This window comes from Adiantum capillus-veneris, chromosome 28, assembly GCF_014529385.1.
Source record: "Adiantum capillus-veneris isolate H3 chromosome 28, ASM1452938v2, whole genome shotgun sequence".
NCBI lineage: Eukaryota > Viridiplantae > Streptophyta > Polypodiopsida > Polypodiales > Pteridaceae > Adiantum > Adiantum capillus-veneris.
Window position 1 is genome coordinate 1,222,264 of NC_140958.1, and position 11,357 is coordinate 1,233,620.

The 11,357-nt window shown below is 42.1% G+C and overlaps 2 protein-coding genes across 2 annotated transcripts; one reads left to right on the forward strand and one right to left on the reverse strand.

The window, feature by feature from the left end:
• Positions 1-1,231: 1,231 nt before the first annotated feature.
• On the reverse strand, positions 1,232-2,604 carry LOC147419978 (uncharacterized). Its single transcript, XM_086505035.1, has one exon. It carries the CDS (start codon positions 2,597-2,599, stop codon positions 1,538-1,540), a length of 1,062 nt encoding a protein of 353 aa, XP_086361161.1. The 5' UTR covers positions 2,600-2,604; the 3' UTR covers positions 1,232-1,537.
• Positions 2,605-2,734: 130 nt separating this feature from the next.
• On the forward strand, positions 2,735-3,342 carry LOC147419979 (uncharacterized). Its single transcript, XM_086505036.1, has one exon. The coding sequence runs from the start codon at positions 2,735-2,737 to the stop codon at positions 3,296-3,298; it is 564 nt and encodes a 187-aa protein (XP_086361162.1). The 3' UTR covers positions 3,299-3,342.
• Positions 3,343-11,357: the final 8,015 nt, after the last annotated feature.

Consider the following 11,357-nt stretch of genomic DNA (forward strand, 5'->3'; position numbering starts at 1 on the left):
CTTGGGCGATTTTCCTCCAACAAGCTCCCTAGCGTTTTTCATCAACATCGCTCTAGCCTCCCACTACTTTGCATTTTCAGCAAGCCACCATCGCCTTGCAGTCAAGACCTAGCGTTTTTTTAACAGAACCTCCATCGCCAAGCTTCATCAAGGCTAAGGTTTTTCTTCGAAGCATAGATCCCCACCAATCTCAACCCTTAGCAGTTTTCAACATGTCATTTTCAGCAAATTTCCATAGCCATTTCAGCCCCACAACAGTAGCAAATTTTCAACCGTAAAGACCAATAAAGGCAACGTTTTCAGCCGCAACAAAATTCAGCCTATCAGTGTTTTTTGAACAGCAGATAGAAAGCGTCCGATTTCAGCCATTTGCGTCTTTGGACAAAAGTACAAAGGCATCAATGTTCAGCCCTTAGATCGGTCTCGCCATCCCCGTCGTCGGCATCGATCTAACCTAGACTTGCATCAATCACATGCATCCAATTTGTATCAGTTTGTGCAATCAATCGTAGACCACTCTCGCCAACGAGTGGAGCCTTCGGAGGAGGATTTTTCAACATCTTGGTGTCGTATTTCTCTTCTCTCTCTATCTCTCAGTCTCATACACTTGCACGCACAGTGTCCATTCACTTTGTTATGATCATTGCACTCTCTCATTAAGCACAGAAGGCTCTCCCTTCCGTAAGAACAAAAAGGAACCTAGAGCACATCATGGAGCACTAATCTTGAGAAAGAACAACATTCATTCCGCTGCACCTTACACCTTTGATGGAACGCATACCACACGGCCCCAGGACTTCAAAATCCAAAAGCTTAAGGCAGAGCCTGAGGCCTCAATACAATCAATCTCAAGAAATATGTGTAACCCCAACTTGATTTCAACAACTTGTGCACTTGCTTGTACCTCCAATAGGGATGAAAGGCAGATATAGGGGTCCAATTCACAAAACAGATTTCTTGTACCTGTCCACAAACATAAGGATCGGTGCAACCTCTTGGGAAAGACCTATGGCAGAAACCAAGACCAAAAAGAGCAGCAGAAAGAGCTTTTTCAAAACCCGCACATTAGACATCTGCAATGCTTATTAGACAGTGCTAGCTTGAGACATCTGTCATAAGCCTGCCTTCCAATAATTACTTCAAACAATAAAACCGAGACACTCATTATTGATGGGAGACCCACAAAGAAAAAACAAACAAACAAATTCTCAGCTTTGCTGCTGCTAGCATATCAAAAACAACAGACAGCATTGTTCTTATTATTCATTTCTTTTTCTAACACTACCAAAACAAGCTAATTAGAATATGAGACCCCTCGGGTAATTGGGGGCCACCAAAACATATATACATTAGAATAGGATAAAAGGCTGGCTATGCTCGCAAGGCGGGTCGTGTGCCCTCTTGTTAGAAGATAGTACCTTGTACGAGCTGTACAAAGCATGTCACCTAAATCACCATCACCTTGCTATCCAGTCCCATTCCAAAGATAAAGCCCACATATGCCACTAAAACCATGACCATCTAGGAGTAGCGTGAGTCACACGTTTCTACATAGAAAGTTGTGTCTGCTCATCTCCCTAGGCATCATGCTTAACCTCGGCCTAAGCACCGAGATGCAGCCAAAGCTAGTTGACCCCCTCTCCGAGGGCAAGAAATACCACCGGTCTTGGGCAATGTCATACACAAGCGGTGGCCTAAATCGTCCCTGCAACTTCCGATCTTCAAACACCATGTAGAATAGGCTTCCCTCTGCCCTTATGTTGAGATCCCAATCATCACGAGAAATCTCCTCCCAAAGGTGCATTGGAGTCCTTGCCACCTCCACCCAAGAGGCTACTTCAGAAGCAGTGGGTCTTAGCTCCCACACTGCAAATCCAGCACAAATATTACCGCTCCCAACCAACCAGAGGCCTTGTAGCACTCTTCCTTTGTACTTCAAAAAGGTCGGAAACCAGCCAGACTTTCCAGATATTGGGGCCACTGACACCTTGTTCCACACATCATCTGACACATTGTACCCCAGCAAAGACTTGCCAGATGCTCCGAAAAAGAAGTCAGCATTCAGCACCTTAGAACCTGCAATGGCAGCTTTTGGGTCCTGCCCAACCCTCCAGCAACCCCTTCTAGAATCGAAAACCTCAAAGTAGAATTTTCCTGGGGTGTCTCGAACATACTTCTCGTGTGTAAGCAAGATGTAATACCAGGCAGGGTCCTGATTGTCAACTGCCATGTGCATGTTGCAGCCAAGGGTGGTCAAGCCAGGTTTCCTGGAGAGGTGGCATGGATCCTGCAGACGGGGAAGCACCTTTACCCAGCCTGTGAGACAATTGAAGACAGTAACAGAGTACTCATCAAGAGCCTCTGGCTTGTGCACAAATGCACACATGAGACCTCCTGCACTGACTAGACGAGGACGACAGCGTCCCGCATAGAATGTGTCCTCCAGCTGGGGCAAAAGGCTGCAGCCAATTCCCCTAAGTAACTTGGACAGTGCCCCCTGACTGCAGCCAGGCAAAGGGAGCCCAAAAAAGGCCCAGTCTTGGCTGCTGAAGGCTCTAAAGTTCCAGATGCGCTCATCACATGGGAGCGGTTGAGACATGACAAACCAGTACTCTTCTTGATCTTCTGTCTTCGAAACATCTAACTCTGCCAAGGAGCATCAAATTCCATTTTTTGCAAACACACCGGAGTTGGAAAAGCTGGCGAAGAGGCAACCGAGAGAATACAAGCTGGAATGGCAAGAAGTCCACATTGCTCACGCTTGGCTCTACCTCCTCCGCGTTCTGCCTTCCTAACCCAGAACTCTGTTCTCCCACACGCACACCAATATCAGCCCCACTCAAAAGATTTGCCTTCGCTCTCTTTATCCAATCCCTGGTGGACAGAACCAACGCACCTTTACACCTCCTCTGCTCTTGCTCCTCCACAAGAGCGTACAGATTACGTGACCAGTACTGCCCTTGCCGTTCTTTGTGTGCCGCAGCCACCGCAGCGGCAGCGGCAGCGACCTCCCAAACCCTTTTGGGCCGATACGCCTTCTGGCCAGGATCTCTTCTTCTCCTGGAACAGAGGGCGGCCTCCGTCAGGACCTGCCCCTGCTGCCTCCATTAACCGTCGTCGTTCCCTTTCATCCGCGGTTACAAAGGGTTCCCCGTGTGCGCGCGTGTGTGAAATAGGGTGCCGCCAATTGGCGACAAAGAAGGTTGCAAAGGAGGCTGTCGACGAGAGGGAAGGCTGCCCGCCACGCATCAGCAAGGTAAGCACAATGTGCTTCTATCTGTGGCAAGCATGCTTGTGAGCGTGAGTTCATTAAGAACCTGTATGCGTTGCTTTTTTATATCTGCCTTTGACGGCATGCTTGTATGCGCTTGTAGGAGCCTGTCCAGCTCATGATTTACAGAAGGTTTTGTCTTATATCTACAATTGGCTGAGTTCGGACATGTATGCATTGCTTGTAGTTTTGCTGCCTTCCATGACTTAGGTATGACTTTTGCTGCATTTTGTTATTTGTTGTTGAGGTTTTTGAGATAGTAAAACATTGTTCTCATGGTTGGCAATAAAGAAATAAGCATATGATGGCTATGATTGGGTGAGAGAGAGAGAGAGAGAGAGAGAGAGAGAAATGTTCTATAGATTTAGTATTGTGATATGTTGGTATAATGCCATCATTGAAGAAAAGCGTTTGTGCCACAATGGAAACGGTTCCAGTGAAACACATCTGTTGAAAAGAGAGGACGCCCTCGCATCTCTGTTGAGGAGAGGGGTAGAGTTGAGTCCAATAAGCCAGTTAAGTTGATGGAGGTTAGCATTACAGTGTCGGTACAGGGTGCAGACATAGATGTGCAATTGTTGCCTCAAATAATGATTTCCTTGAGAAAGAGACAACAGCATGTATGTGCTCTTGAGAGGGGGTACTCTATTTCACTTGCACTTTGAAATGGTTGTGTGCATGGTGTCAACTTTGCTTATAGCAATAAACAAGAAAACAAAGTGTTAATTGGGGTGGAGTAAAGAAAACCCGATAGGTTCGAACATCTTGTGTAGAGCATTAACAAAAAACGAACATGCACACTTTTCAAGAGATGGTAGGATATTGCCTTAAAGATGAAGGAGAACCACACTTCCAAAAACTTATGCACAACATGACTATGGATTATATTAATAAGGGTGTTGAGTTGTATACAATCTATGGTGTTGACGACCTTAAAAACCATGTTTGTCTCACCCATAGCACATTTTTTACCGCGTTGTTATGTACTGGAAGTCAGCACCGACTTCCGCTTGACTTTTCACAAGATGATATGGAGTGGTAAATACTATCCATCTTCATCTTGGATTACTCCATACCAAGCATCTGGTATGTATATGAAGAAGATATGGAGTGGTAAATACTATCCATCTTCATCTTGGATTACTCCATACCAAGCACGTGGTATGTATATGAAGGAAATAAAATCTTTATGAAAGTGCATGGATTTCCTATCAACCACGACATACCAAGATGTGGGGGAAATTTTTGTTTGCGATGACTTCTATGCAAATACCCAGCCATGCGTTGATTGATTCAGATCATGGTGGCAGGATATAGAGAAGTAAGCGAGCCTTTTATCCTCGAAATAGTAGTTTTTAAATTTATATTGATCGTATTTAAGTATTTTTTGTTTTCATGTGCATGAAGTAAGGAGTTGACCGATGCAAGTGCAAAGTTTGCACTTGTGATAAAGATTGATAATGATGACAAGAAAAAGAAGACGAAGGTTGCTATTGTTCAATAATATGTTGCCTCGTGGACGTTCTCACGTAGCCCATTGTCTTTTAAGACCTTTAGCTTCTCTTCATAGGTAACGTTGCTCATTAGCAACGTTGAGGCATCCTTCTTATAACATCCAAGCTACTTTTCGTGGTTGCCAAAATCAAGGGCTTTCTTCCAAGTGAGGTGTTGGGTGATGTTGAAACCCCTATGCGCGGATCATGCTTGTTTTGCACTATTTACTTGGTGGACATCACGTGTATCTTTATGATCCTCCACGTGCATAGGGGTGGACACCATAGAGCCTTTTTTTTTCACTATTAACTTGGTGGACATTATAGATTTTCACCTTTGAAGCAAATTAGCCTCTCTATGACTCCGTGCAATCTATTGACCTTCAATGAAGAGGGCGAGCTCTTCAAGGGATTTTCCCTTGGTCTCGAGCATGAACACAAAGAAAAAGTTGATGGATAGGAAGATGATGTTGCCATAAAGGAAGAAGATACCCGCAAGCTGCCATATAGGAAGATGATGGATAGGAAGATGATGCTGCCATATAGGAAGAAGGTACCCGTAAGCATGATTTTCTACGAGCTGGAGAGGAAGGTCAAGACCACAGTGTCGTTGATGAGCTGATTTGTCACCACGCACAGCCCCACTGCTACTTGCACCCTCACCCTCAATGGAAATATCTCAAACGCAAACACCCATGAGACCAGTCCGAATCCGACCAAAATCAGTGCTACATACGCACAGATGGCGAATATCGTTCTCGCATGGTCATATTCATTTTGAGTCAGGTATTTCTCCGAAGGTCTTTCTTTGGATTGATGGAGTCACCAAAATTGACAGTTTTTAGGACCTTGGCAAATTGCATGTTGGCTTTGGAGGCATCGCCATTGGCCATTTTTATGAGGAGTACACGCGCATCAGGGATGTGTCTCTGTGTGACAAGTCACTAAGGTGATTTAGGGATAGTAAGGACTCCTACTGCAAGGAAAAGGGAAATCAACATCCCAAGGTCAAGCTTGAGCCTCCAATTGTATGTAGCAAGGAGGCCTTCAAGTGCAAAGCTGACAATGTAACCGAGCAAGATGCCAAAATTGATGAAGACTTTAGTTAAAGAAAGCAGCTGCGGATATGTGTATACGAGAGCTCTGTTGAATATACAGGGGTGATCATGAGTGTGAAGCCCACTCCAATAAGATCTACCTGCACTTGAGCATCTTGGCTCCTATTATTGCTGCAGATTACCATAACCTCTTCCTTTTGTAGCGTGCAACGTCAACGTGTGATTTTTTACTTGGCGCTGTAGAATCATCCAATATATGTAGTGGTTGGTAATGCAATCGATGGCATTGTCTGCTTTCTTCTTACACACACTTAAGCAATTATATTAGCCAATGTCTCAATGCCAAGTGGCACCCCTCTCCTTGCATGATTTTTTTAAAGTCTATTACACAATCAAGGTAAAAATCATTAAAAGCAAAAGCTCATTGGATGGTAATGTGAAATACTCCCCCTACAAAAATTAGAGTGCTTGATCATTTTATGGTTAAATGGATCTAAACAGTTTTAAGATGTTAGAAGCCAAGCAGTAGCAAGACCTGGCCCTTGGCATTGCTATGCCTAGTGGGTTCCCACAATTGTGTGAAGAGGTGCACGCCTCACTCCTTGCTCATCCATTCCTCTGTGTGCAAGGAATGTAGAGAATAGAAAGCCTACATTTGGCTATATTTTTATATTTGTTGGAGGGGCAGGAGATCATGTTTCAGAATTGTACGTCATCTTCTATTACAGAGGTTGAGTAAGTTGCAGCGTCAGAGGCCAACAAGGAAGCATTGTGGTTGGCACATTTAGTGGGAGATTTGGACGAGGGTCAGTAGATTCCAGTCTTGTATTGTGTCATTGCTTCGGCAAAGAATCCCATGTTTCATTCCAAGACAAAACACATTGACATGAGGTTTCACTTCATTTGGATGTGTCGAATAGAGCTTGTCAATTGAAATTCACCTCTTTTTGACTTTTTCCTTTGGATTTAGTTGATGCGATTGTGGAAGAGACCAATAGGTATGCAATGGAGAAGTGTAATAAAGTTTTGATTGAACATGTATCCATGCAAAAATGGAATCCAATTGATAAGACACTCTTTTATTCACTTTCTGGGTGTGTCTCTTGGCATGTCTTTGCAATCTATGCCTGATAAAAAATCTTACTAGAAGGGAGAGACTTGTGATGTAATTTGGTACCCAGATGATGCATAGAAGATGGGACAAAGACTTTTGCATGTACGAAATAACACTCAATGCTTGCTTGTGAAGGGGACTCTTGAACACAAGTTACGGTAGGTCTTGTCTTTAGACGAGACTAACAGCTACAATCCAGTTGCATTGTAATTGTGGGCACTATGTAATTGTGAATGAGAGGATCATTCCCTCAAATTGTGAATTGAACCCTAAGAAACCACATAAGTTTGGAATCCATTTATGGAATTTGTGCATTTAGAGACTCACTATAAGTACTCCTTTTGCATTTATAATAAGCTGCCATGCCATGAATTGTCGTTTCATGTTGTGTCAAAGCTAGTGCAAGATCTAAAATAGAGAGGACAACACGTCATTTTTTATCGAAGGTTTACTTTTGTGAAGTTTTTATGCATTTAACCCATGAGGGATATGGTGCTACAAGAACTTATATGACAAACCATAATAACTTTCCCAATGCTCGGATCTTGCATATGGACCGTTGTGAGTGGGGATCATGTTGTTTTGCTTTTGATGCAAGGAAGGGGCTTTCTTAAACTCCTTACATGATGCTCCATGTGCATCTCGAATTTAAGTAATGCAATCACGACCTTGAGACCCACTACAAAATCAAAATAGACTTCTTGACTTCTCTGTGTTCTATTTGGCTCTCTGATTCCTTGCACAAACCAAGAACCAAAAGCTTGGTGATGCATTTCTTAATGAAATGTTTGATGAAAACACCTACTAGACAAGATCTCTTGAGATTAATTCTATTGAGTGATTATGTCTGGAGAGAGGGAGATGCCATCACACCCCATTGAGGAGGTGAATGATCATTTGGATTAGCTATTGAAGAGGCAAATGTGGAGAGCATAATCAAAGACCTGACAATAGAACAATCCTATGAGAAGAAGACCCGAGTGTGAACTTGTCTAAATCGAACCATCCACATAAAGCACAATGGCACATATCATAAAGGTTAAGATCTCCATAAGATCTTTGGAAACCTAAAGAGAGTAGAAAATTGTCCATCTTCATTACCAAGTTTGAGGAGCTTTCTTAAGACCATAGAGAACCTTCAATAAAAAGAGAACATAATCCTCATATTCAAGAATGACAAAACTTGGTGGTTGCTCAACATAAACTTCCTCCTCTATATTAGCAGATTTAAATTTGACTCAAAAAATCCACTTTACGCCAATTACCTTTTTGTAACAAGGACGTGAAACAAGCTTCCAAGTCTTGTTAGCCTCAATAGAAAAACTCTTTGCCCCCATAGCCTGATACCAATTAGCCTCCTCTATCCTCGAAGGTTTGGAGATCGCATCAAGTTGTGACATCAAAGAATAGTTCACTATTAGACGAGTATGCCGAGTACTTGAAGAGGCTTGTTGATGAAGCTTTGAGTCAAGGATATCCAAATCCCATAATAAAGTGCAAACCCACTTAGGACGTGGAGGTCTAGTGGAAGTTCCTGCATCATCAATAGTAGTAGAGGTAGGGACAGGATGAGACATAGGAGTAGAAGTAGTAGAGGGAAGAGTAGAAACAACTGGTGTGGTGGTCAATGGAGCAAACACACTAGGTAAGGGTGGAAGGAAGAGAGGAAGCAAAGAGAGACTCCACAATGTCAAATGGATCACTAGTGTTAGATATAGACTCAACACTATTAAGAATAAACTTAGACTTATCAACTTGAGCATCACAAGAGAAAACAATATCTCCAATCGAAGGATCCCAAAAATGGAAACCCTTAGATTGAATACAATAACCCGTAAAGATAATGTGTGTAGAATTTTCCTCTAAAGTACGAACATGCACATGAGCAACACATCCAAAGACACAAATATGAGAGACATTAGGTTTACGTCCAAACAAGACCTCCTTTGGAGTGTTATCTTCTACTGCCTTAGTGTGAGAGGGATTGAGAATATAAATTGAAGTGGCTATAGCTTCACCCCAAAAGAAGGAAGGAAGCTTGGAATGTCTCAATAAAGATGAGCCATTCCTTTTACTTCACGATTCTTTCTCACAACAACACCATTTTGAGGAGTGTATGAAATGCTAGTTTGCCTTTTAATACCTTTAGAAGCAAAGAAGTGCCAAATGGTAGAAATTCTCTTTTGCTATCAATTTTGAGAAATGAAACCTTTGATCTTGTTTGATTCTCCACTTGACCAATCCGAAAGAAAACCCAAGTTTTGCAAGAGAAATCATCCACTAGTAACATAAAATGTTTGGAGCCAGCCAAGTGACGTCCACCTCCAGTGGACTCGCTAGATTTGCATGAACTAACTCAAGTACACAAGTGGATCGATAGGTAGTCTCCTCAGGAAGAGAGTCTTTGTGTTGCTTGCTTTTAGCACGAGAAACACACATGGTGTGGATGGCGAAACTGAGGAACTCCAAGGACCATCTCTTTAGAGACAATCTATTGTGCAAAGTATTGATAGAAACATGCCCATAGAGATAGTGCCATAAGAGAATCTCTTCATGAGAGAGAAGTGCTTTTGAGGAAGCAAACAACAGATAAATGTGAGAAACATGCGAAGGCATGTTAGAAGTAAAAGACTTGATGCAATAGAGACCTTCTTCTCAAAGGCCATGTCCAACAATAGAGAGGGATTTGCGATCAATAACTTCAATCACTTTATCATCGAAATAGACTCCTAATCCTTTTGATATAGCTTTAGAAATAGAGAAGAGGCTTTAGAGAGTTTTAAAACATGCAAAACATCATGAAGTGTAGCATCTCCAAACAAAATTTCACCAGCTAGAATCATCATTGATGTGTACCAATAAAGAAGTAGTTTTATAGTTTTCCATTAGATTTTTAGATGATGTCATGTGAGAGGACGCAACAGTATCTCCAATACATTCCTCTTTGGAATATGCCTCAAGGCCATGCGCAGAGGGAGAAGTGATGACACCAAGATAATCTTCAATTCTAGAGAGATAATTTTCACATATAGAGAGATAAGGAAAGAAAGTAGGATAAGTGATTTTAGCATTACCGTCATCCTTATTGTCCTTACCGTTGTCATTGGAGGAGAGAGTAGAATTTGGAGTTGAGTTTTGTTTTAGCCTTCTTGGAGAGAACTCTATTGGGTGGGAATTCCTATAGGCCTGCATTGACTATAGCATAGTGAGAACCTCAGCAAACATAAAAGTCTACTAGGGATGAAGCACACCCAAATAGGGCATGGAGGCACGCTAATATATAAGGGATTGCTAGACCCTCACCAAACAAGTCATGCCTTGAGGTGCACTAACTACTACCACAACTGCGAAAATCCCAAGTATCTTCCTATTCTTCTTGCATCACGGAAACTCATCTAATTGCACATAGATTGTATCCAAATGGTACCATGGTAAACTTCACTACTAGGATACTCACCTACATGTAGACAACACATCTATCTATTTTCATCCCAATTCTGCACTACTTGTAAAATTGCAAGTATAGTTGGACAGCTTGATATAGGTGGTCAAAATTAGTAAACATCAATCCCAATAGATTCGTTTTTTCGAGAGCTATCCATATCTACCTTAGTTTTGCAAACAAATAATCATAGCCTAGAAACTCACCTTAAAGGCTCGTGGGTGAACTTGGATGGCAATGCGTTTCGATGTGAGATGATGGTGTCAGCTTGTAGACCTCCTTGCTACCAACATCGTGATACTCTCCACTTATGCAAAGTACCGGTTCTCTCTAGAGTGCAGTGTGTGTGGATAAGATTACAGAGAAGAAGGAGGAGTGCACTCTCTATGGTTGACATACAGAGATATAGTTTCAATAGTTGATTAACTTACAAAAACCTTACAAAACTTGACCTTTATACTTAGTCCAAGTTCTCACCTTTTACAATGACTTGGGTTTTAGTTTGCCACTTATAGTAATTAATAATCTACTTGATAGTACAAGTTGGAAGCTTGAAGCCCCACTATCTGAATCAATGACTAAATATTTATAATTTACAATGTAAAATCTGGAAAAGTTACAAGTCAAAAGTGATTTTGATGCCCACGTGTCCGAATTTTCTAACATTCTCCCCTTCCTAGTTCATGTCGTCCTTGACATGGCTCAATCCAATTGAGTGGCCTTTTGTGTTCCTCTCTTCGGATAAGCATATGTATATCTTCTCTGTATTCCTCCTTCCTTTCTTTGTCCATTCCAAATAAGAGAAATTTTGTCACCCTGTTTCTTAAGCATTGTTGTGGTGCAACTGACATACCTTGCTTGAAGGTCTTGCACATATACACCAAAAATGTCGGATTTGTAAGTGAAAAACCTAGTGTAGAAGGCTTCTTCAACTGTCTGCATGAAGTAGGATGGCATACGTCTGGTGAAGAATCCATGA

Excerpts from the sequence above, each read along its gene's own strand:
- LOC147419978 (XM_086505035.1), bottom strand. The coding sequence starts at position 2,599 with ATGTCTCAACCGCTCCCATGTGATGAGCGCATCTGGAACTTTAGAGCC.
- LOC147419979 (XM_086505036.1), top strand. The coding sequence starts at position 2,735 with ATGGCAAGAAGTCCACATTGCTCACGCTTGGCTCTACCTCCTCCGCGT.